Source organism: Rhipicephalus microplus, chromosome 7 (assembly GCF_043290135.1).
Source record: "Rhipicephalus microplus isolate Deutch F79 chromosome 7, USDA_Rmic, whole genome shotgun sequence".
NCBI lineage: Eukaryota > Metazoa > Arthropoda > Arachnida > Ixodida > Ixodidae > Rhipicephalus > Rhipicephalus microplus.
This window is the reverse complement of record NC_134706.1, coordinates 120,252,156-120,279,502: the sequence shown is the minus strand read 5'-3', so window position 1 is coordinate 120,279,502 and position 27,347 is coordinate 120,252,156. Positions and strand designations below refer to the sequence as shown.

The 27,347-nt window shown below is 43.9% G+C and overlaps 1 protein-coding gene across 3 annotated transcripts in view; it reads right to left on the bottom strand.

Moving 5' to 3' along the window:
* LOC119179092 (alcohol dehydrogenase [acceptor]) overlaps nt 1-27,347 on the bottom strand; it is a 111,725-nt gene that overhangs the window by 45,237 nt on the left and 39,141 nt on the right. For all 3 annotated transcript variants that reach the window (XM_075869610.1, XM_075869609.1, XM_075869611.1), the window contains 3 exons: nt 15,874-16,041; nt 7,649-7,784; nt 6,838-7,001 (listed from right to left, as the gene is read on the bottom strand). In XM_075869610.1, coding sequence (XP_075725725.1) covers nt 6,838-7,001; nt 7,649-7,784; nt 15,874-16,041 — 468 coding nt within the window. The remainder of the gene's footprint in view (nt 1-6,837; nt 7,002-7,648; nt 7,785-15,873; nt 16,042-27,347) is intronic.

The following is a 27,347-nucleotide window of genomic DNA, read 5'->3' as shown; positions in this document are numbered from 1 at the left end:
TAATAAACGCTACAATTCTTAGAAATACTTATACACATGCGTTTTCTAGCATGAAGAAACACACCGCGAAATATTGACAAATTCATATAGTGCCTCAAATATGGCAGTGTTTGGTTTTAGGGGCGAAGCTCGTTGAATCGCTGTTCGGGCGTCACCTGTATGTATGCATGTAGTAACCACTTCACACATATCCATGGAGTGAATGATGATGAGTGCGGCAAAGTTTCACAGTGGATTTTATCGGCAAACCATGAATCATCCGCTGGCCGCGTCTGTCTGTCGCCTGCCAGTCTGTTTAGTGCACGGACGGATGGATGGTCAGGTGAACACACGGACGAATGGACGGACGCACAGACGCATGGAAGTATGGACTGATGCACGGACGCACAGCGGGACCGACAAACGGATGAATGAATGGACGTACGAACGCTTCGCCCATCTCGTCGACTCGGTGGATATGCTGGGATTTTTTTATCGACAGTCGCGCAAGTATGAACGCAGAATTCAGAGCAAGATTGGTGAGTGCTGTAGGTGTGGTCATACTTGAACCGTTTTGGTAGACAAACAGTCCGACAAACTCAGAGATAGATAGGCAGACTGAAAGTTTCACGTTGAAGCATCCCAACAAAGAATATCGTCTTTCAAAACCGAAGGAGCTGCTCGGATCACGGCTGACATGTAGCTGAAGTGCCCACGTCCTATAAAATGGAGGGAGGGGGATTTCTGTAATATTATTATAGTTTATTCATTCAACAAAAGCTTGGTTTTACTTGCAAAACGTAGCTACTAGTCACACTGTACGTTCCATTACTGCGCCACTTGTTCCTCGATGCAGATGTAGTACCGGTCGTGTTTTTTTTTTGAGATTTCAGTATTAAATGCGAAGAATTTCTTAGCGAACTTCAGCGACATTGAGCGTATCTATCGATCTATCAATCAATCAATCAATCAATCATCTATCAATCATCAATCAATCATCAATCAATAAATCAATCATCAATCAATAAATCAATAATCAATCAATCATCAATCAATCATCAATCATCAATCAATCATCAATCATCAATCAATCATCAATCAATCATCAATAAATCAATCATCAATCAATCAATCGTCAATCACCAATAAATCAATCATCAATCACCAATAAATCAATCATCAATCAACAATCAATCATCAATAAATCAATCATCAATAAATCAATCATCAATCAATCATCAATCTATCTATCTATCTATCTATCTATATCCGCTTACGTTTGGGCGCTCTCGTGGTCACCCCCTTAATGTGACGTGAACGAAACAGCATGGGAGGGTAAGATGATTTTACGAATATGATGCGCTGGTCAAAACATGTATAATATCGCAATCCCGTCGCATACGTCGTCAAACACTTCCCGCGAGACAGTTGCACATACCCAGGGGTGGGTATGTGCCGCTGGTATGCGTGTATATGCTACAGATAATTGACACTTGGTATCTACTCAGGAACGACGAGAACAAACATAGGCATTTTTAACGCGCGAGCGTCAAGAAATACCCGACATCCGTAGCGTCGACCCGACGAATTCAACGAATAAATGTCAGGGTCCCAGCTGGAATCAAACCCAAGCATTCTGAATGGCAATGAAGCATTTTACTACAGAGCTACGCCAGGTCTCGGTACTATTTTTCAAATAAACACCAATCTTCATGAAACGTCAATAGTAGTTGCAGTGCAGCCTACTCACTTTTATAAACGTTACATATATACTCCTTTGATACAGACGTCACGTCAGGTTAACGTCAATTGTGGTTAGATACCACATGCGCTGAAGTTCGTTTATGTAGCAGTGTTCATGGCCATCCTCCTCGCCAGCGTCAATGCTTCATATCAGCTTCTGGTGTTTCTAATACGTATGTTCCAGTTGGCACCATTGCGCAAGTGCAAACAACTGGTTATGTGAACATCTGCAACTCTTCCACAAATGTCTTTGTATGCACCATTTGTAGATATATTTAGTCATTTCATGACGTATTGCTCAATAAAAAGTTGCAAGACGGTCACCTTCCTTTCGCATGCTTCGCATAACGTTGATTCCCAGGTGCCTGGGATCTGCCGAATCTTTTCTTTTGCTTTGCAAAGCAAGGCGCAAGAATCAAAACAGGAATTAAAGTCGGCAGGAAAAAAAATAATTTGCAAGTGGAACATGTCGAGAGCGACAGCTGTAGTGGAGCCGGATTTGTTCGATGAATTCCACTGTGCAGCAATGCATAAAATACCAAAATTTTTTGGCACTTACATGACCTTGGCATAACTGTAGGTAGACTACAAATTGTGCTTTCTAGATTTCAACACAACGTTTTCGAGAAAGGCACCACTGTGGACAACTTACAAAGACGGGAACGGAGAAAAGCGCTCATTTTCAAGTCATGCGCTATCGACCTGTTTTATGAGAATTGATTACCGACTATCCCAAGCTGATGTCTTCTTCGGAGAAAGCAATCCATTCTCAAAAGTATGCTGTCGCATGTTCATCACCATGAAGCACTGTTCATCGCTTGTAATATTGTAGGCTAAGAGGCTAGTGATTGTGAAATTGTTTCCAGTGTTATGGTAAATCGTGATCCATGATGCTCCTCTCATGTCCACCTTGTGAATCTATTTTGTGTAACAGACTATGAATAAAAAGTTATTCTGATTAGATTCAAAATGTTAGGCGTTATAAGGTTCGGTTCAGAAGGTCTACTCTAGATTTACATATCCTTAACTAGCATCTTAGTCATTAGCTCATTTGGTATTATGTCATTTTCCTGCTATTGCTGATTTCCAATCAAAACAGTAGGCACTATCGTGCTTCATGCGAAAAATAATCCACCCTTTCTTAACGTGTCTTCTGTGGCCTTTTCTAAAGGCTGGCCGGCTGTAAACCCCGAAGTGATTGGGAAAACCACATCTAAAGCCCGATTGCTTGTACCGCGCAATATTAAACGTTGTATTGTGAAATATGTATAGATAACTCATACCCTTTAAAGCATGCAAGGTATTTCCCCTGCGTTTTGAACAAGTTAATTTTTCCTTGTACTTCTGAGCAGACGCGTGGCTGTGTGGTGAAACACCTGGTTGCTACGCCCACGACCCGGGTTGAATTCCCACTGATATTCAGAAGTCTGTAGTGTAGTGACAAATACGGGCTTGCTACAGACGATGAAGAAGACGTTTGTTGTGGCGGAGGCTCGTGCTTCTGCAGCTACCACTGAAACCACTGGCTGCTGTCTCGCTGCTGTTCGGCCCATGAAACGGTTGCCTTACCACGGTGTGGTGTATAACAGTACTCTTGAAGTTGGTGGAGGTGCTCGTTGTCTCAAACTGGAACTCCGTTCCCGGACTCTACCTCAACCCCCGCCTCGACAATGCTGACGACATGATCCAGCCACCTGCAGTCATAATCCCACCTGTCACCTGTTCTGGAATGCCACGACAGCGAGATCCATTGACTTTCAACGCGACCGACGACCAAGAAGCCGCAGACTGGCTGTCCCAGTATGAAGCGGTAAGCGCCCACAATAAGTGGCATGACACAGACAAGTTCGGTTACCTTCATTTCTATCTCGCGGGTTTCTATCTCGCGGCTCCTGAACTACGAGGAACCTTTCGTCCACATGGGAGAGTTTGCGATGTCGCAGGCTTCTTTATATAGGAGGCTTTGCCCTGGCATGCGTTTTCTCTTGCTTAATTTTTGTTTCTGCTGTGCTCGAGCTCCCTAGCAGTGCCCAACACGATGATATTTACACGTGTGCAGCGGGTTTCGAGGCTATTTTTCAGACTTCTGGTGCGTGGTCTCGGTTGGTATGCGTTTTGGCTTACTTTTGGTACAGTGGTGGCTACAGCATAACGTTAAACTGGTGGCAATTCGCATTTGGATTCCGTTTGAGACATGATATGCACCACGGAGGAGATCTGGCTGCATGACATCTGCTGGGATGACTTCAAACCGTGTTGACTCTGAGGTACGCAAACGTCTCTTCGAACTGTGCTGGAACCTTTAGGTTTTTGTCCTACGGGCTGCATAATCACTCTTGCGTTTATATTGATGTTTGTCCGCGGCTTCCATGAAGTAGTCTGCAAACGCTTTTAGGTTATTTAGGGTTCAAGATTGATGCTTTTTAGCTGGAGACGCTTCTCGGCTTGCGCGCAAGGCGCGTTCTATGGCAACGTTGACGTGTACCACTTGTGTGAAATAGCTGCGTCATTTAGCGAATAAATTTTATATTTCTTGGCAGCACCATTTGGTTTGAAAAAGCGTTATTCGCTGTGCATAATTCTGCCGAGAGATATCGACCACCACCAGCAATACGATAAAGGGCGCCGAGACGCCCGGTTGTTTCTCGCCGCCCCCCAAGCGCAACAGCAGCTCGATGACACCACCCGGCATTCCAGCTTGCTGTGGTGACTCGAGCTGCCAGTGTCATCACCGCGAAAGGCATGCGCGACCGTGTATATGTGGCGTAGGAGCGTGTGGCGGTTCAAGGACCTGAGGGGTTCAAACACACTTGCCAATAAAATGTTTCAGTCTGTCCGTCTGTTGATATCCTCTCGTTGTGTTTCAGAAGTGAGTAATAACTTCACACGAAAAAAGAATCTTGGCAAAATATCACCTGACGAGCGAGACCACTTGGCGGCAACAGTGTTGGACGCAAAGAGCATTTGCCAGTTCTGCACTGCGTAGGTGGAGCAATAGTCGAAAATTTAGAGCAAACGCTGACGCAGGAGGAGAAGAGAGGAGCTGTTAAGAAATGTGGGGTTTAACGCCCCAAACCATTATATGATTATAAGAGACACCGTAGTTAGAGGACTCTGGAACTTTTGACCACCTGGGGTACTTTAACGTGCACCCATATCTAAGCACACGGGCCTACAGTATTTTAGCCTCCATAAAAAATCCAGCCACTGCAACCGGGATTCGATCCCGCGAACTGCGCGTCTGCAGCCGCGTACCTTAGCCACTAGACCACCACGATGAGGCTGCAGCAGTAGATCAGTAATTATCTTACTAGGCTGGAGTCCATCGCACCTGGAATTCCGGCAGTGGTGGTCGAATTTCGATGGCCGTGAAATGCTATAGGCATTTGTACTGTGCGATGCCAAGGCACATTAAATAACACAAGATGGTTAATATTTCCAGAGACCTTCGCTACGGTGATTCTAAGTTATTTGTGAGTTTGGCACCTAAAACCCAATTATGATTAATATTTATAACGCGACTAGAACATATGCTAAAAAAGATGAGAGGACAGTGTTTCTAGCAGGAAATACTTGTATAAGAAACTGTCTACGTTTTAACACGCCCACGTAGCTACTCTTACGGGCTTTTCGGAAATGTTTTTTGAATATATGGTGTTTAGGAGAGGTTGGCGTGACGTTGGAGCACTGGTCAATTGTTTTCACGCATCAAAGTATATGTGACAGTTATTGACGAAAAAAAACAAGAATTATATAGTACAACAGCTACACAGAGCTCTATAGGACTCATTAAATGCTTATTAAAAGAACCAAAACAAACGAAACTTTATATGTGTAGATCAGACACGTGGCTAAAAGCAAAACACGGAAGGGCGACCAAGCATGAGTAGCAGAGCTCAAATTACGTAGCTACCTGATCTGATATTAAATGCACTTCTTAGCGAACTTCAGCGACTTTAAGCGTATCAATTTAGCCGCTCACATTTGGGTTCTCTCGTGACCACTCCTATAACTTTGCGTGAACCAAAATCACCATGGGAGGGTAAGATGTTTTGACGAACATGACGCGCTGGTCAAGACATGAATATTGTCACAATTCCATAGCGTACGTCGTCGAACAGTTCCCGCCAGACAGTGGCACGTACCCAAGGGCGCGTATGTGCCACTGGTATGCGGGCATGTGCCACAGGTGATTGACACTTAGTATCTATCCAGGGACTACGAGAACACACATGGGAATTTTTACCGCATGAACGTTAAGCAATACCCAACGTCGGTAGCGTTGACCCAAAGAAGACAGTAAATGTCAGGGTTCCAGCATGAATCGAACCAAAGAACTCTGCGTGACAATGAAGCATTCCCGCCAGGCTTTAGCAATACTTTTCAAATATAGACGCCAATTTTCGCAAAACATTAATTCTCTTGGTTGCAGTGCCGCCTACCACACTTTATAAACATTACATATGCACTCCTTCTATACAGCCGTCACGTCGGGTTAACATGAACTGTGGTTAGGTTCCATGCACTGCAGTTGATTTATGTAGTAGTTTCGGGGATCAGCATCTTCGCGAGCATAAGCGCTTCATATCAGCTTCTGGTGTTGGTAATACGCATGTTCCCGTTGGCATCATTGCGCTAGTGCAAACAGCTGGTTCTATCAACATTTTCAACTCATCAACATATGTCTGTGGGTGCAACACTTGTACATATAGTTAGCATCATGTCATGCCGTATCGCCCAATAAAAAATATTGCAACAGGGTCACCGTCTCTCCGCATGCTTCGCATTACGTCGATTCTCAGGTACGTGGGTGCTGCCGAACGTTTTCTCTGAGTAATGTAGGTAGGAACAATGAGAAACAAATGACTGAATCAGTGCAGCTCAACAGAGTGTAATCAAAATGCTGCCACTTTGTCTGGAAGTTAAGCTCATCTAGTTATGTTTCGCAGCTGAGCACCACAGCTGCATAGGAAACATGTTTCAAATTCGCGTATTTTCTGGAAATCCTTCAAGTATTCATCAATGCATTTTGTCCCATAAACGTCAACATACTTCAAGTTTCCTATAAAAGGCTAGGAATGTGTCGCACCTAATGAAATATGCGAAACTGCTTACGTCTTCACGAAGACCCATGTTTTTTAGGAAGACATTGAGAAAACAACACGAAGAAGGGAGGGACTGCAAGGCGATCTCCACGTCCGGAAATTCCGCTTCTTTTTGGACAAACCTTGTGTTAACGAATGCAAGAGCCTCAATAGATGCAGGAATAGAATACGGACCTGCGAAAAAAGCAACAGCTTGTAATCATGTCCAAGAACCTCGAACAAAGCGGTGATTTGGTGAAAAACCTACATGACACGATATCTACGGCTTCTGTGCGAATTGGAAATGGATACAAAAAACATGAAACCTCTAGGATACATTTTACTTAGAAAATGTACACGCACTAGAATGCAGTGCAGTTAGTGAAGAAAATGAGGCTTCTAAGCACATTTGCTGGCGAGAACGAGTAAGTTTTCCTGACGAGAACGGAGTCTGTTAAACTCTGAACATATACCATCACAATCGTCATCACCATCATTTTTGTTAATTAGTGAATTTATCTCCGGCTACCGAAAGACGAAGGCATCTCTTGTTTAATAAATCTGAACATTCGATCTGAATGCCTCAGTAGGTACTGCGAAACGAGTTGCTGATAGCGCGCAAAAAAGCCTCTTTTTACCCGGATTAAAATAGCTTACTCAATCACGAATGCGTTCATTAGTAGTACCTAGAAAAGTGAATTGCATGAGGGCGTCTGAGAAACATTCACCACACTCAGTTCACGATCGTGTTCATAAGTATGCTGCTGAAAAAAGTAGGCCCAATATTCACTAGCGAAATAGTTTAGATTCGTCTGCTTGGACAAAAAAGAAATAGTCTTCACCTGACCGCCACTCGTTGAAGTTTAAGATACCAGAAAGGTTAATGCCGTGTTGCTGACGTAGCGTGGCGCCGATGCCGCTAATATGCATATGATCTTGAAGGTTTTCGCCAACCGGCAGGTCACGGAAGACAGGAATCTGCAAGAGAGATTGTCAGAAAACTTTATTTGGTGTAATTTTCATGCAAGCACAATTGAATGTAGTTTGGTCCCTTACCGGCAGCAACCTATTGTTATGACGACGAAAGCACTTATTGAAAAGCAAGAAAAGAAACTAGTGAACGTTTGGTCAGATGTTCAGGCAGGAATTATGTTGGCTAGGCCCATTTAGATTTCACGAGACCCTGCTTTTCCTCGAGTGCATAGCTAGAGAGGTCTGCCTTCCGTCTTTTCCACATTAGCTACTTGTTTGTTACTGAAGTAACGTTACATGACAAGCCCACACTACGTGGTATAAATCTCCTTCCGCATAATGCACCTTAGGCTGAATTTTTTCTTATTAGCATTTACCCCTGAAATAAAATTAACAGCGCAAAATCAAAACATTACCCAAAAAAAACGACACACACGAGTGCTGCTTGTGCTTCTCTAGCTTACATGGCAGAGATCAAAGCTATTCAGTAGTCTTTAGCACTTCCGGATTAATAAATGCCACAGTTTGCAACCTCTGTCAGCGGCACTTTGTTTCATTTAATTTCTTGACCGAAAATGTGAATTCTCACCCCGACAAGCGTAAGTGGTGTAATACGTTTGCCTACGTTATTATGCATAAAAAAAAATTTAGGAGCGGGAAGAGGAGGAGGAAGCCCACGGCATAAATTTGGGTATATTTAGTGGCACGTACGCCTTGAAGAGCAATTAGGTTATTACTTTTGTGTCAATGTCATTGGCTATATGCTTTGTTGGTAACACGATGTAGCACCGAAACAGTGTCCTGGTGTTGCAAATGAATTATTGAAAGAAATCTTAAAATATTCATCTGTATGAAATGTAACAAAAAGGTTGAATATCCTTTTTCTATAGCGCCAGCTGGAAACTACTAACAGAATTTGCTGAATGTAAGTACTTAGATGCCACTGTAACTCAATTTTTGCTTGAATATGTTCTTGTCTAATATCTGTAAATCTGCTTACTGTAAACTGCTATTTGAAGCGAAAATTTGAACAAAACCCCACAAAACACGTGTAAAAGCTAATTACGAGCATATCAATTCTAATTTGCAATATGCATAGGTTGTGGACGACAACGTCCCCTAAAGTAAGATTGATTGATCGATATGTGGGGTTCAACTTCCCAAAACCACCATATCATTATGAGAGACGCCGTAGTGGAAGACTCCGCAAACTTCGATCACTTGAGGTTCTTTAACGTGCACCCAAATCTGAGCACACGGGTCTACAGCGATTTCACCTCCATCGAAAATGCAGCTGCCGCAGCCGGAATTTGATCCTGTGACCTGCGGGTCAGCAGCTGAGTACCTTAGTTACCAGACCACCGCAGCGAGGCCAAATGTAACACTGACACCTGAGGAATGGTACAAAGCAAACCAATACAATTCATTTCTTTTTGAGGGTCGAAGCTCCTCTTTGTCTAACCTTGCCACGTGCCACGCGTAACCGGCCAGGCGGACAAACAGACAGACGCATGGATAGACAGACAGACAAACAGACAGACGCATGGATAGACAGACAGACAAACAGGCAGACGCATGGATAGACAGACAGACAAACAGACAGACGCATGGATAGACAGACAAACAGGCAGACGCATGGATAGACAGACAGACAAACAGACAGACGCATAGATAGACAGACAGACAAACAGACAGACGCATGGATAGACAGACAGACAAACAGACAGACGCATGGATAGACAGACAGACAAACAGACAGACGCATGGATAGACAGACAGACAAACCGACAGACGCATGGATAGACAGACAGACAAACAGACAGACGCATGGATACACAGACAGACAAACAGACAGACGCATGGATACACAGACAGACAAACAGACAGACGCATGGATACACAGACAGACAAACAGACAGGCCCGTGGATACACAGACCGACAAACAGGCAGGCCCGTGGATAGACAGACAGACAAACAGGCAGGCCCGTGGACAAACAGGCAGGCCCGTGGACAAACAGAGAGACCCGTGGACAAACAGACAGACCCGTCGACAAACAGACAGACCCGTGGACAAACAGACAGACCCGTGGACAAACAGACAGACCCGTGGACAAACAGACAGACCCGTGGACAAACAGACAGACCCGTGGACAGACAGACAGACCCGTGGACAGACAGACAGACCCGTGGACAGACAGACAGACAGACAGACAGACAGACAGACAGACAGACAGACAGACAGAGACAGACACAGACAGACAGATACAGACACAGACAGACAGACTGACAGACGCTTCGCCCCACTCATCATTCGCTCCATGGATATGCAGCGATTTTTTCCAGAGGTTAACCAACAGTCTTCCCGAAAACCTTAATGCACTAATAGGTGAGCACGGTGGCACCGCAGAAGCCATGTCACCTGTAAGTCGTCTTCTGTTCCTTGAACAGGTGCTGTTGATCTGCGCATCCCGCCATAACGTATCCAACTTGTGTATCGCCGGACCGGATCCTGATAGGACCATCCTCGAGTGGGAAGTGCCTGTCAGCGACGGCATCACCACCAGATACTACGGAAGGATGACGAAAACGTCGTCCAGTCCTATAAAGGCAGCGGACTCACCAGCATGCATCAGTGGGCACGGTGGCACCGCAGAAGCCATGTCACCGGTAACTCGTCTTCTGTTTCTTGAACAGGTTGGTTTCTATTCGCACTATGGTTACAAGAACAATAATCGCTTCATTGTAGTGCTGCCGGGCCCGAAAGTGCTTTATTTGTCATTCGCTTCTTTGTGTATGTTGCTATCTGGTGACATCAAAACGAATCCAGGTCGTAACATGCCAGCGCTCTTGAAAGAACTGCTTGAAGGGCAATAGGTCATCAAAACTGATTTAGCCGCGTTGGGCGAAAAAATAAAACAAGTTGAGAAAGTGGTACAGGTTGTCAAGGACCAAGGCAAATTGCTAGCCGACTTGAATAACCCAAACAAAATCCTGAACGCGACTGTAAAAACGCTGCACAATAGGCTTTTTTCACATGAAGACAGAAGCCGCGAAATAACCTTATGCTTTTCGGAATTCCGGTGGGCAAAAAAAAAACAATGGCGGAACTAACTACAAAGGTGCTTAGCGATTTATTTGATAAACAGCTGAACGTAACCCTGCACACCGTTGAACGAATACACAGGATCGGGAGGCGGCGGACCAAGTCACGTCCTGTTATTCTGAAGCTTTACGATTCCAGAGAAAAATCAAAAGTATATAAAAACTGTAAGAAACTGAAGGGAACTGGTATATCTATTGTTGATGACTACAGCAGGGAAACAGTTGCCAAACGCAAGCTTCTTTGGAATTCTGCGCAGGATGAACGAAAACGAGGACAGCGTATACGTCTTGATTATGATAAACTGTTCATTGATGCTGATATGTTCACCTGGGGCGATGAAAAGAATCGACGAGTCAAAATCAGGCGTAATAACAACGCGCTGTCAGTGGCGAGCCAGGATTGAACAAAATGAAGAGAGCAACAGGAATTCCGGATAGTCAACTTTAATGCTAGAAGTATTGTCAAGAAGACGGCAGACTTAGAATACATTTTAGTCAATTATGATTCTCATGTAGTTACAATCACAAAGACGTGGTTACATTCAGAGATTCAAGATAATGAGATCATTCCTCCGGGATACAAGATAGTGCGTCGGGATCGACAGTCTCGTGGAGGCGGCGTTGCAATAATAATGAAGGAAAATATTGAATTCAAAACACTAGGCGGTATTGCAGGGCACGAAAGTGTTTGGTGTGAAATGCATATTGGAACGTCACTAGTCCTTCTAGGTACCGTTTACCGACTGCCAAACTCAGCTCTCTCATTCTTAGAGTCGATACAGGGTTACATACAATCAAACAAAAAACGCAACTGCCAGCTACTCCTAACCGTCGACTTCAATTTACCTGCAATTAACTGGCACATGTTCACAGCAGAGTGTAGGGAACAGGCACACTGCGATTTCCTCCTAGACATTGCATTCACCTATGACCTTTCATAGGTTGTTCGCCAAAGTACGCGGAAATCGAGGGAAAGTCCGTTTATTTTGGATCTGGTATTCCTTGACGGGCGCTTCGAGCAGTTCAAAGTGTCAGTTGATAAGGGTATCTCAGACCATGAAGCTGTCTTTGTCGAAATACCACATAAAGAAAGAATGTGAAAACCTAAAGAAGCGATTACGAATGTTCCCAACTTTTTTGAGGCTGATGACACAAGTATCATTGACTACTTTTCATTTCCACTGGATAGTTTTGATTCTCAAGGTGACGTCAATGGCAAGTGGGAATCTTTCAAGGATATTATCTTCGACTGTATCAAAACTTCGTACAGTTTCGGAAAAGAAGTAAAACTAAGCGGAACCCTTAGATAAGCAGAGAAATAATCCAACTGAAGCGTAGAATAAGCCGCCAGAGACGCAAAGTAACAAAAGACCGCGCAAAAATAACCGAATTGTCGTCACAACTGCGTTCCATGATTACAGAAGCCAAAAATAGATATTACAAAGAAACACTGACATAGTTCATGACAAAGTCTTCTGATAAATTTTGGCGTCACATGTTGGATAACACAATGGTTACTGATCCTGCAGTAATCGCTTCTTACAACGAATTCTTTCAGTCGGTGTTTTCTACTCCGTCATAATCCGGTGTCGAATCCGCTCTCTCTCTATATCTTCGCTCGGAAAAATGCCAGATGTTGAAGTCTCCTATAAGGGAATTGTGGTCCAACTACTAAATATTGACGTAAAAAACTCTGTGGGCCCTGATGAAATACCGAATGCGTTTCTGCACAGGTATGCGGAATGGGTTGCTCATTACTTAAAGATTATATTTGACACATCACTCGCAGATTGCCGAATCCGTGATGATTGGCTTACGTCAAAGGTTATACCTGTGCACAAATCTGGTGATAAGCAATTCATTGAAAACTATCGTCCAACATCGCTGACCTGCGTTTGCTGCAAGCTCCTAGAACACATTGTAGCCAAGTCAATATACACGTATATTAAAAATGACAACAAAATTTTCCCCAACCGACATGGATTCCGACAGCGCCTTTCCACAGCAACACAGCTTCTTGAAACAATTAATGACTTTGCCATGACGTTAAACAAAAAGAAACAAATAGACGTCATCTGTCTTGATCGTTCAAAAGCATTCGACAGAGTGCTATGTGCAAAACTGCTTATGAAACTGGCAGTTATGTGAAAAAACGAACAAATAGTAAAATGGATAACCGCGTACCTTCGGGGCAGAACGCAGTACGTAGAAGTAAAACAAATTAAATCAAAACCGTTGAACGTGACGTCAGGTGTTCCCCAGGGGTCTGTGTTAGGCCCAGTGCTATTCCTAGTCTATGTTAAAGATATCGCCTCTGAAATTGACGAAAGTATCACGTTCCGGCTTTTAGCTGATGATTGTCTACTGTACAAAGAAATTGATAGCCGGTTGACCAGAAGTTACTCAGTGACGCTCTTAGGACAGTAGAAGAATGGTGCGACAAATGGAAAATGAAAATAAATGAGAATAAAACTGTTTTATTGCGCGTAACAAATAAAGTAAATAACATCTTCTACTTTAATTACACAGTGAATTCCTTAATGCTTTCTGCGGTTGACGTGCTGAAATACTTAGGCGTTAATATATCCAAAAATTTAATCCGGTCTTAACATGTTGGCAAAATATGCAAAACTGCGGAAAAGAAGCTCTGGTTCTTGCGACGGAAACTGCAATTAGCCTCAGTCGGTAAAACTAACAGCTTATTTGACCTACGTTCGGCCCACGCTAGAGTATGCCAGTATAATCTGGGACCCTCATCAGTCAGGGTTCATTCAGAGACTGGAAAGAGTTCAAGGACGAGCAGCAAGGTTTATTCTAGCGCGATACTCTCGTACAGATTCCGTCACCGAAATGCTCAGTCTGCTAAACTTGCCCATGCTTGCTGAACGCAGGCGCATAGCAAGACTGAAGTTTTTTTACCTTCTCTCTAAAAACAAATTCAACATCAATGGCACTCAGTACTTGATAGCACGACAAGGTAGAGCATTGCGAAGAATCAAAGATGGTACTGTCGAAATACCTCAAATGCACATTAACAGTTACGTGTTTTCTTTCTTCCCGAGAACCATTAAAGAATGGAATCAATTGCCACTACAAACGCGAGAAAGTAATAGTGTAGAATAGCTTGAAAATAACCTAGTAGGTCATTCAAGACGCACGCCTTACGCATGCTGTCTATTTAGTGGTTGTCCGAGTTCAGTTGTTGCATTGTGTTGTTAGCTTTGTATCGTTTGACCGGTGTATGTACAGATTATTTCGCATGTACTGCTGTGTGATTTTGTACGGTGATGGTCGGTTATATTTTCGAACATCGCTTGTTAATGGTGCATTTATGATGTCGTATAATTTGATGATGTATACAGGAACTATTTCGCTTATGTGCGGTTATGCTTTCTTGTGTGTGGTATCTTATGTACGGTTTCTTATGCAATATGGTTTCTTTGTTTTTTTATGTACGCTTGTGTTTTTTTATGTAATATGGATTCTTATTTTTCTTTTCTCAAGTCACACGATGTTGACCTTGCAAATGTCCCGCTTTGACCCACCCTTAAACGGCCGACGGGCCAACAGTAACGGTAAATAAAAAAATAACATTCTGGTATTTCAGCTAGACACAAAATTATCACCTGAACTAGTGTTCTTGCTGAAAAACAACTGTTTATTGCTTAGTCCGCCGCCTTTTACACATCCGCTTGAAGCACGTCGAACAAGGCACCGCCATACTGTATCCCTAACTCTTAATAGCACTAGAGCCAACAATGTAATGATTAATTTTCTGCACACAAAGACAGACAGAACAATTTGCCCGGTGAAAATCTGTATAATAGTGGCGGTATTGGAGAATGAGGATGCTAAGGTTTTTGTCTGCTTTTTTTATTTCTGTGTATTTGCATATGCTGTGTTCATACGCTACCATCAGTATTTTTCATCAGTTATATGAATGCATTGAATGACTTCTTTTCCATTGTATTTTTATGCTTTCTTATCCCCAAGCACCTCCTGATTGGGCCCTTACTTGGGCCAACTTTACGTCCAAAGTAAGAACAGCATTGATGGTAATAATAAAAATTATGTTATTATACATCAACCTGTTAACAGCTCTACTAGAATATTACCATATTCGCACCACGTAGGGCAAAAACCACGTCGTCTCCTTGCCGTATAAGTGAAACTTTATGTGCTACTTAGTATATGCAATGTTTAAGTAACAACCCGTTGCGGCATTATTTCATACTGAATAAACTCCGTCGGTAACGGTCCTTCGATAGCATCTGTGTATACCAATAAGAACGAAACCTTGATGTTAAGAGTTATGTACTTCTGAAAATATTGGCTTGAGGGCATGTCGGATCTGTCGGGCAGTAATTACCTTGTAGATTTGCGCCTGCAACTTATTTTTCGATTGACGACTACAGTGGTTGAAAAGGCAATTGTTAGCTTAATTGCGAAGACGTTCCTGTCTATTTTCTCTCTTGAGACGCTATGCACAAAATTGTTTACACCACTTGTTTTTGCCTTTTGCATCAAGTAGAGCCTCAGAAAGAGCAAAATATATCGCACTTTAGCCTAATTTGCCCTCATGTATAACACAATTGTCTTCGCTTAACTTCATTTTGCAGTGTAGTGATACTTATGATCACTTTTCTGAAGTCGCTCTACGTTCGATGTGTCGTGCAACGTGCCGGTTCGTGCAAGCAATGTGAAGAACAGAATTTCTTCTTCGCTGAAAATCGACATAACCAAAAATAAATTTGTACTAAAATCCTTACGTGAGATGCGATTGTGGTTATGCCAATGGTGCGCATTATTGATTTTAGCATATGGATATATATTTGCTGTTTAAATAGCACTAGGTATTATAACACAAAAATTCAACACTACTCCCAATATCCTTGTTGCAATGGTCCATTAAGTGCATTGAAGTAACGTTGTAGTGATTTCACGCTTTTACTACAGTTCATAACAGATAGTGTCTGAAAGGGTTGAACAAACCTTAAGTCTCTCGAGGTCTTTCCGGGGGCCAATGCCAGACAGCATGAGCAACTGAGGCGAACCGATGGCGCCAGCCGATATCACAACTTCACGAGTAGCTCGAACGTCGTAAATGAATTGGTTATATATGAAACGAACTCCTATGGCACGTCCGCCATCGAAGAGCACCTGCAAAAAAGAATTACATACAAATGCTCTGTAGAAAAATCACCTGGACTACGTGGAACGCGCAATAAAGTAAAAAATCTAGAAGTAGAGAGAGGCATTCATCATGTCACAGAGATGACATTATGTCACATTCACAGAGAAAGCTGGAAGCACTAGACATTCTTTATTCCGACCTTTGTCATTCTTCAGAGAAGCGCAGCACACCGTACACATTTGAAAGGAGTTTTATACAATTTCTTAGCGAACTTAGGCGACTTTGTGCGTGCGTATCTATATATCTACGTATCTAGCGTCAAACTATAGAGTGCTCGCGGTTTGTTAACAGTTCCTTCCACCCACCCACCCACCCACTCATCCATCCGTCCATCCATCCATCCATCCATTCATAACCCCTCCATTCATCCATGCACCTCACTAAACGATGCAAAACGTTAACACCAAATAAAGCACTCAAAGCTAAAATTGAAGAAATAACGCAGCAAGCCGAGGTGCATTCTAATAAACTAGTTACAGCCAAATGGAAACAATTCTGCGATTTGCTAAATGGAACCCTAGAAACCGCCAAGACACGGAATATTCTTAGAGCCATGATTGACCCACTGAAAGCTAAACAAGAAGGACAAGAATTTTTAGAAAGATTATTGCACACATATCCAGGCACACAAGACAATATCCTTCGAGACAACTAAACAAAGTGTTTTGAAGCCCAAGCCATCGCAGCCCCTTACCAGGCTAACACACAATGGGTTCCCAAGCTCAGAACTGGACGTTCCCTCCTACGCATGCCGACGTCACAGCGCAACCATGAGCATGAAGCGCAACACAGCGCCTGAAGTAGCTAAAAACTCCAATTCCATGATTTGCGACATGAAGAAATACGCCATCACAGCGCTTCTAAGCTTCATTAACAAACGCTGCGTGAATGGGACCACAGTAAATAACTTATGCCGCGATAGTAATTTATTTATTAATTTATTATTTATTTAATAGCAATACCCTCAGGGCCAATGGCATTATAGAGGGGAGTGGGTAAATTCATAAGAATAACAAAAAAAAAGCAGCGAGAGAAAGACATATCAAACAAACATCTTATACAATATAAGGCCAAACAAAAAGAAACGCAGCAAGCAAGCATAACTCTACACAACAACCAAGAATTACAAAATGTTGACAATAGCATTTTTGAAAAGCGTGTGATTTACAATGGTTGCTGTAGAAGAGGGAAGGCGATTTCATTCTAATGACGTACGGAGAATAAATGATTGAGAAAAAGTGGCCGTTCGTGTTGATGCAATGCCGACTTTGTGAGCATAATCAAGGCGAGAAGAAACGTACAATGAAGGCAAAATGAGTTCTTCACGCAGATGTTGGTGATAAAATATTTGTGGAACAAAGAAAGTCGGGAAGTTTACGTCGAACTGCTAGGGATTGAAGGTTATGGGTAGATTTCATTGTTATTATGCTGGCGGTTTGGTAATAGTTAGACAGGATGAAACAGGTAGAATTTTTTTGTACCATTTCAAGTGAGTTTATGAGATTGTTACAATAAGGACCCGAAATACACGGGGCGTATTCTAATTTAGAACGAAGAAGTATTTTGTACAAAAGTAGTTTAAGAGAAGTTGGTGCCTTAACAAAATTACGCCTCAGGTAACCCAGCATGCGGTTTGCATTGTTAATAATATGTTTAATGTGAACGTTCCAGGTGAGGTTGCTAGTACTGTTAACACCGAGATATTTATAGAAAGAAACAGTCTATGGTGATGCTATCAAGGTAGTAAACAGGTAATTGGTTATTTTTTCTGGATACACGCATAAATTTACACTTACTAACATTGAGTACCATGAGCCACTTTAAGCACCAAGCCGTTATAGAATTCAGGTCAGTTTGGAGGGTGATAAGGTCATCGGCACAGATGATTTGTCGGAACACTACGCAATCATCAGCAAATAAATTTATATTAGACGAAACGCACGACGTTGAATCATGAATATATATTAGGAAAAGCAGAGGGCCGAGAACAGAACCTTGTGGCACACTGTATTGAAAGAAGGTATTATTAGAATTTTGGTTGTTAATCGAAACGAACTGCGAGCGAGTAGTTAGAAAAATCTGAAGCCATGCAACAAGTTTCGTTTCAATATTAAGCTGACGTAACTTGTGTAGTAATTGTTTATGGCGCACCTCGTCAAATGCTTTTGAAAAGTCTAAATAAATGAAGTCAGTAGATGATCATCGATCAAGTATGGTATGAAGCTTATGTGTGAAAGATACTGTGTTTCACATGAGTAACTTTTGCGAAAACCATGCTGTGATCGCGTAAAAAATGAATTTGATTCTAATAAATTAACAAGGTTTGAAAAAAGAAGATGTTCCAGGATTTTACAAGGGATGCTAGTAAGTGAAATGGTTCGGTAATTAAGCGGCGAGTTTTTGTTTTCTGGTTTATGAATCGGAATCACCTTTCCCACCGTTCAATCGGCAGGCAAACAACCGTCGTCAAGTGATTGCTGAAAAATCTTTGTTGAAATGATGGATGAATTGGCGCAATTGCTCTGCAAGAATTTAGGGCTGATGTCGTCACAACCGGGAGCGGAAGAAACTTTGAGTGTTTTAATTACTTTAGCGATTCCGCTTGGTTCAATATTTATTGGCAACATATCAATGTAGTTATATGTTTTGAGGGGTGGCATGCAGACGTTTTCAGGAAAAGAAAATTTCACACAAATGTCTCATTTAAAGTCTTAGCGAACTATCCCGAAGGAATTGCAGCACCGTCGGTGGCGGTTAGATGAACGATATTGTTATCACGAGGATTGATGGAAGGAAAGAATAAACTTTATTTTGTATCTGGTGTGTTAGTGGGCTGGGCTCCCGCCTAGGTGTCGGCTAGAAGGTCTTGCCTCCTAGCGGCTTCCTCGGCCCGCTGGATTGCCCATAGCCGATCGTCCAGGGCTGAACTGAGCAGCACGGCCAGCCAACGCGCGCGGAGGCTGTCGGTGGAGGTCGCGTTCTCACTACTGTGTTTTAATCCCTGGCATTCCCATAGTAAATGTTTCAAGGAAGCTCGTGCCTGACAATCTTTGCATTGAGCGGTCGCGTAGATTTCTGGATACAAAGCATGTAGTAGCGCTGGATTCCTATAGGATCTGGTTTGTAATTGTCACCATCGGACAGACTGTGCCCTGTTGAGTTTATAATGAGGAGCGGGGCAAACACGCCACTGTAATTTATAATGCTTCGTAATTTCATTGAATTTCATTATAATGCTTCGTAATTTCATTGTCATTCGGTCCTCCAACTGCCGCACATTCGGAAATTCTGAGGAGGGATCAACATTAGTCGTAGCCCGGAAAGTGAGTCCTCGAGCTACGTTGTGTGCCACCTTGTTAGGGTTGATATCTCCCGTGGTGTCGGCTATGTGAGCTAGGAATCAGAGAATGCAAACGCATCTGTCGTCCTGGTTGGTTTTGCCTGTCCTAAGAATACGCAGTGCTTCAGGGGAGATTCTGCGATTTGCAAAGCTGCGTACAACTGCTTGTGAATCGCTGATTATATAACACGCGTCAGTTTGTGACATGGCCAAAGTTCAGCTATCTCTTCCACCGTTTCAAGGCGTCTCGTGTGTATTGTCGGACTGGTGCTGAATTGTTTCTTGTGGTTAACTACAGCTGTGACGGAGCAGCTTTTCTGTTTGTAACGAGACATCTACGAAGACCGCTTCTTTGTTGTTTCCGTAGCTCTTTGTCATCGTCTTGGCTCTGCTCAGCTTTCTACCTGCGTTGTGCACGGGATGCTTGTTTTTAGGTAACAAAGGCACCATGAGCTTAGCTCGTACGTCACGAGGAATGTTGCTTTTGGTGCCAAATTGTCTGTGGTAAGTGATTCCTAATTTTTTGAGGATGCATCTACCAGTCTTGGTTTTAGAGAGGCGCTCGTACTGTGCAATAGGTTGCGCCTCTATCAGCTCCTCCAGTGTAATATGTAAACCTAGCTCTAACAGCCTCTCTGTACTTGTGCCTTGCATGAGCCCCAGCGCTTGTTTGTAGATTCTTCTTAGGAGGCTGTTTAATTTAGTTTTTTCTGCTGCAAACCATCTATAGTACGCAGAAACATACGTAATGTGGCTGATGACAAACGCGTGGATTAGCCTTATGATATTTGCCTCTTTCATGCCGCTATGCTTATTCGTAGTTCTTTTGATTAGGTGCATCGTTTGATAAACCTTCGCTTCGATATTGCGTAACGTTTCCCCGTTGGTACCTTTGGCTTCTATTATTAACCCCAGTACCCTTATCTTGTCGACAATGGGTATGGTGTGTCCATCTCGTGTTTTAAGTTGTATGTCTGTGTAGGTATGTGCGTTGTGGTGCTTGGGAGGTCGGCCTTTTAATGTTGGTCTATATAGTAGCAGCTCAGATTTTTCCGCTGAGCACGTGAGACCAGCTCCTTCTAGGTATTGCTCTACGGTGCCGATCGCTTCTTGTAAACGTTGTTCGATTGACCCATCACTGCCGTCGCTTACCCACAGAGTAATATCATCTGCATATATTGTATGGCGCAAACCTTCTATTTTTTCTAATCTACTTGGTAGGCCAGTTAGGACTAAGTTAAATAACAGGTGATATCACTGATCCTTGGGGTGTACCGGCACCACCCATAGATATTTCCTCGGATGTGAGGCCTCCTACAACGATTTTGGTCTGTCTATTCGTTAGAAAATTTCGGATGTAATTATACGTCCACTCACCTAAACCTGAGTTACTGACATGACTCAGTAGGGCTTGGCGGGTGACATTATCAAATGCCTTTTTTAGATCAAGCCCGAGAATGGCTCGAGTTGATCTGCTAGGGTCATCTATGATCTCGTGTTTTAATTGTAGCATAGCTTCTTGTGTACAGAGATTTTTCCGAAATCCTATCATTGTACATGGGAGTACGTTCTTGTCCTCTAGATAGTTAGTCAATTGGGTCAGTAAGGCGTGTTACATTACCTTACCCAGGCAAGAAGTTAGTGAAATAGGTCTTAGGTTTTCAAGCTGTAAGCGTTTTCCAGGCTTGGGTATAAGCACGACGTGCGTCGCTTTCCATTGCTGCGGTATGTGACCTTGTCTCCAGCAATCATTAATAAACACTGTTAATTTGCCAACGGACGTATCGTCTAGGTTTCGCAGTGTTTTGTTCGTAATGGCGCCAGGGCCCAGTGCCGACGTAGTATTTAGTTTGTGTAGAACTGCTCGCATCTCGGCTTCGTTGAATTCTTCATCAAGGTCAGAATTCGGCGCTCCTACGTAATTGGCGTGAGTGCATGGTGGTGCCTGGAATATGTATATAAGCGCGACCTCTCTGAGAAATCTTTTTCTGTGCCTTCATTCGCATGCAGAATTTTGTTCATATTTTGTTTGTGTACCGTTTTTGTGTCTTCTGGGTTTAGGAGGTGTCGAAATAAATTCCACGTTTTCCCTAGGCTCAGTTGGTTGTCCATGGCGGTACAAGTTTCTTCCCATTGTTGGATATAAATATGCTGTGCGTATTGTTTGATTTCCTTGTTAAGTGTGGATATCTTTTCTTAGTGTGCTGTTATGTTTCTGCGTTTTCCAGCGTTTTTGTAGCCCTTGTTTGGCTTTCCACATAAGTAATAGCCTACTGTCCAGAATTTCAAGCTTAGCTTCCGGTGGGACTATTTTAGTTGCCTCCGAAATATCCTTCTTTAGATTTGCTGTCCATTGGTCAATGTTTTTTTTGCTTTCTGTGATGCCCTCTCGCATATTTCTGAATTTAACCCAGTCAACTAGTCTAAGCTGTTTGCCCATAGGTTTGGTGGGCCCCCCAACAAGCTGGGTTTCAATGATAGAATGACAGCTTTCAAAGTCTTGCTGTGTATTCAGTCATCGTGCAGATTGCGTGTTCTTTATAAAAGTAAGGTCGGGCGTGGTATCACCACAAACACTATTCCCTTGCCTTGTGGGTATTGTGGGGTCAGTGTTGAGTGTTAGCCTTTCCTGCTGCGAGTCCAACGAGAGATTCCTGCCCCTGGGGTGGACGTGTTTATAACCCCATGTACAATGAGGGACACTAAAGTCCCCTCCAATTATTACAACTCGGTCACCCGCTATGGTAAGCGTGCGCTTAAACAGAGTTAAAAATCCGTGCCATGTGAAATTCGGGCTACTGTACACGTTTAGGATGAACACACTGTCCCCTGTTTTTCTTGTGGGTATGATTTCAATTAGTATATTTTCTATATCGGTAACCTGTGTGCTGTGTTGCACTGCCGTGTGATCCCTCCGCACTAAGGTTGTAAGGGCTTTAGTCTCCCCCTCGGCACTGCCGATAGAGCGGTAGCCAGACAACTTGGCGAGACAATGCGTCTCCTGTAAAATGATGATATCTGGTTTTTCTTTATCTTTAAGATAGTGGTGTAGAATGGCTTTCTTGTTTCGGTAACTTCTACAAATCAATTGCCATAATACGTATTTATTGCGTCTGTCCATGGCAGCAAATATTGCTGAGGAGGCGCCGGGTTCATAATAGCCGGCTTTAGTAGCGCATGTTTGATGATTGGTTTAAAGGGCGCTACTCCACTGGCTTGTAGGCCTGTAGCAGAGGGAGACTTTTTAAGTTCTGTTACCCTAGTAGATAAGCTATCTAGTTGCTGCTGGTGAGGCGGAAATGGTGTAGGCCCGCGTGCTCAGATTTGGTTGCACGTTAAAGAACCCCAGGTGGTCAAAATTTCCAGAGCCCTCCACTACGGCGTCTCTCATAATCATATGGTGGTTTTGGGACGTTAAACCCCACATATCAATCAAATCAATTAGTTGCTGCTGGTGAACCTGCTGCTGTTGTATAACTGTGTTAATTTGCTGCATAATAGCCGTTCCCCACTCTGATTTGTGCTCCCATGGTTTCCTTAATGTCGTTTATTGCCTCACTTTGAACTTTCACAGCTTCTTCAACTTTGCTTATTCGTAAATATACGCATTCTTCAGATTCCTCTTGACCTTTGTGCAACATGTTAGCAGTCTTGGTTTTCTTGTGCTTGCTAGTACCATCGTCGTTGTTCTCTAAAGCCTTACGTTTTGAGAGAGGGGAATCGTTGCTCTCCTTCATGCTGGTTACACTATCCTGTGTTATGATTATTGCATCATTGCACTGTGCCGTGCCTGTTCTGTAGTTATGAATTTCTTCCCTTAATTTTTATTCTCCTCCCTCATGGCAGCAATTATATGATTGTTTTGCATAATCATTTGTTTCAGTTGTGCTAACTCTGCCTTGAGTTTGGCGACTTTGTGGTCAGAAGCAGCGTCCGCCTCCGCGCGCGTCCCCTTGATCTTGTTTGCCCAGCTCACCTTGAACGATGTATCGGCGCCGTGGTGTCGGGATTCCTTGGCCCTCTACTGGGAGCGTGACTTTGACCTTGAGCGGTTCTTGGACCTGGATCGGTTCTTCGACCTTGACCGGCTTTTCCTCTCATGCGGCAAACTGGGGGAGGACTCCGATATGTTGTCCCTCGCTGCGTTGACGTGAGATGGCCTGTCTTCTGCGGCAAGGGACGCGTTCTCTTGTTCTTGTCTGGCTCTTTCCCAGCGGCGTTTCCGCACTAGGAATGGGGTCTTATACCTTGCTTTGCAGGTTCTGTCTGCTGTGGGGTGGTCTTCGTCCCACAGCTGGCACCTGGCCTTGCATTCGTGGCTTTCGGGAAGATTTGGCATCTTGCAGCCTCAGCAGATTTTATCTTTAGGGTTGGGGCAAACATCCGCCCTATGCCCCAAGCGTCCACAGTGGTAGCACATGTCCAGTTTTCTGTACAACGAACATCTTAGCGATGCCCCGCCGTATTTCACGTAGCTTGGCACACGGTAGCCGTCGAATAGTACAATCACATTGGTGGTATTGCCCATTCGCTTGGCCACGAGTGCAGTTGGGTTCCTGGACTTACAACGTTTTCAGTTATATTTCGGGCAGTGTATTCTAGCGGTATTCCCCAGATCACTCCCTTGGAGGTGTTTTCTGGGCCTGCTTCATAAGCGCTGGCTTCAAAATCTTGCGTGCCTATTTTGATATAGGCAATTTGCTGGTATCTGTTGGCATGTTCTTCAACAGGAGTGCTGACCACAATAATGTTTTGTTCGTAGTTGAGGCAGATTGTGTCTTGCTCTCGGACTTCTCTTGGTATATTGGCCGATTCATAGACGCTGTTGGCAATGCGGGCGGCACTGTGGTCACTGACGCAAAGTCCCCCACGAGGTTGAACAATTATCTTGTAGTCTTCCCTTGGAAGAGGGGGGGGGGGCATTCTGCTACCTCTGGTGATTTGGCGAAGCCGTTATTCTCTCAGTTTCTAGTCCTTCTGCCCTGTCGAATGCTGCTCGCTTGGTTGGTCAAACATTTGCTCTGTAATTTTTTGCTGTCCCACCGGTCGCCATCTGGTATTATCCTCGAATTCTTCTTTCGAAATGCTTTCTCCCTCCACGGTCACTTCCATCTGGTCAAAAAAAAATTGCCCGCAGCTTCCCTCGGGGGAACACTGAGGAGGATGCGGAGCATATAATTGTTTAACGGGGTGTTAAAGTGCGACTTACTTGGGTCGATGGCTAAATTGGTTAACGTGGTTGTGAAATGGGGTGTTAAATTGCGACTTACTTGGGTCGATGGCTAAATTGGTTAACGTGGTTGTAGGAGGGGGTGTTAAATGAGTGAACACGTACACACGTATGCGAAAGGGCGGCGCTGGTCGAAGGGACGTCGATCATTGTGTTTGTGGATTCGTTGGAATTCATTTCACCGCGACCTTGGACGTCGACGCGCCGTACAAACCAACCGACGAGCGGCAACTGAGCGAGCGAGCGCCGACCTTGAGTATATATACAGCACGACGGCGCATGCACTGTCAGCTGTTGAATGTTCTCGAAGCGCGACGCCACATGCGCGTCCACTGGAGAATCAGGAGAATTGTAGATGTCGAACGCGGTGTGTAGAGGAGGAAGGGTGCACAGATGGTGGAGGAGTGAAGCGCGCGCGGTGTGTAGAGGAGGAAGGGATGCACAGATGGTGGAAGAGTGGGCGACGGCGCGACGGCGCATGCGCGCGCGTCAGCTGTCGAATGTTCGAGAAGCGGTGCGGACGGCGCGGACGGCGCACTACAAGGCGCGAGTATAAGATGCTTCCGCATCTAAAAACTCGAAACACCAAGCGTGCAGGGCGCCGCGTTCTTCGTGGTTCCACGCGACGCCTAGGTGCGTCGCAGCGGTGACGGCGGTGTATACGGCGAACGCTATACAGGTGGCTCTTCTGCCGGCACAGTGAACACGAAAACGAGCATAAAATGGTCAAATGCAAGTCCACCTACCTGATTTTTCGTCAGGATGGTCACGATGACTTGTGGCGTCGATTCGTAACGACAAATCCGCTGGATATGGTGATTTCCGCCGAGAAACATCCAGAAAACACGGAGCCGACGCGATGAGCGACTGCTCCTGCCGGGCGCCTCACGCCAGGATTGATGGTGTGCCAAAACTTTTTAGTGTCAGCAACTAGCATAGTGGGTATTATGGTACGAAAAAATTTCTCTTTGGCTGACCTTAGTGCCGCAACATAGTTTTCATTAGCCAGTTTGTAAGTCGCCCAACGTGTATCATTATTAGAAAAATTAGTTGATCGGTACAAGTGTTTTTTCTTGTTAGAAATTACGGACGCCAGGAAAGAAATTGGCGAGCGGAAAGCTCAGGCCGATCTCTCTTACATTGTGCTTAGGCAAGGTGTTTGAGAGATTAATAAATACCAGACTTCAATGCTATCTCGATCGAAAGAACCTCTTGGCAAAAGACGATGTGTTGTTTCTACTCAAGCCTCTCGATATAGAAAATCCTTCTGCTTTTAAATGAGGAAGTACTAACAAATGTTCCAAAAGAAGGAGAAAACAATGCCATGGTCACCAAAATTAAAGGGGCATTTAACAACGTAAGCCATGAGGCTATACAAGATAGACTAGCAGAGGAACTGTGGTAAAAAAACTTACCAATACGTCCAATAGTTTTTTACCAAAATAACCGCTGTCATCAAAGTAGGAAATGACGAATCCAAACTGTACTGACAACAGTGCAAAAAGGGATAAGAGATAGAAAGACCCACAGATGAGCGATGACTTGAAATTAAGTTCATTTGTGGAATGAAGCACAACGCAAATAAAAATGACAAGTGAACAAAATATTGAAAACCCATATTTGCAAAAACCCAAGAAGGAATCAGCTTACGTCATTTACGGCAGTCATGCCCACGGCAGAGATAGTGCACTTTTTTTGCCGTCACAGCAATTGGTAGACTTCGAATCAACTGCGTGAGCATCTCGTCCGTTGCTATCAAAGGAACGTGCTCTATTTGTTCTGCGCGCATCACCGTCATAAGTGACGTCGGCCGATTACTCTTTTTAGCTTCTTTTATTATTGATCTGCGATATTTTTTTCATGCGTGGTTTTTCTTCATGTTCTGCTCCATTTTTGAAATGAAATTCAGTTGTAAGCGAGCGCTCGCCTATATATATATATATATATACTCTATTTCTTGTCCGTTGTTGTGCTGTTGTCAATGTAATGAACCACCATTTTGCCCAAATATTTGCTCGCCTAACGAATTCAAAGTCGTCCACACACCAAAAAGGCACACAAAAAGGCGCGGTGATTTCGCCGAAGCTTCCCTACATAGTCACAAGTGCTCTAGCTAAAAAACTCGAAGTTATTCCAGATATCCGACACTGATAAACGGATTACCTATATTGATACCGAAGGGCAGCTCAGCAGAAAAAAAAATTGCCCGCAGCTTCCCTCGGGGGAACACTGAGGAGGATGCGGAGCAAATAATTGGTTAACGGGGTGTTAAAGTGCGACTTACTTGGGTCGATGGCTAAATTGGTTAACGTGGTTGTGAAATGGGGTGTTAAATTGCGACTTACTTGGGTCGATGGCTAAATTGGTTAACGTGGTTGTAGGAGGGGGTGTTAAATGAGTGAACACGTACACACGTATGCGAAAGGGCGGCGCTGGTCGAAGGGACGTCGATCATTGTGTTTGTGGATTCGTTGGCATTCATTTCACGGCGACTTCGGACGTCGACGCGCCGTACAAACCAACGGACGAGCGGCAACTGAGCGAGCGAGCGCCGACCTTGAGTATATATACAGCGCGACGGCGCATGCGCTGTCAGCTGTCGAATGTTCTCGAAGGAGAAGCGCGCGCGGCACAGATGGTGGGCGACGGCGCGACGGCGCATGCGCGCGCGTCAGCTGTCGAATGTTCGAGAAGCGGTGCGG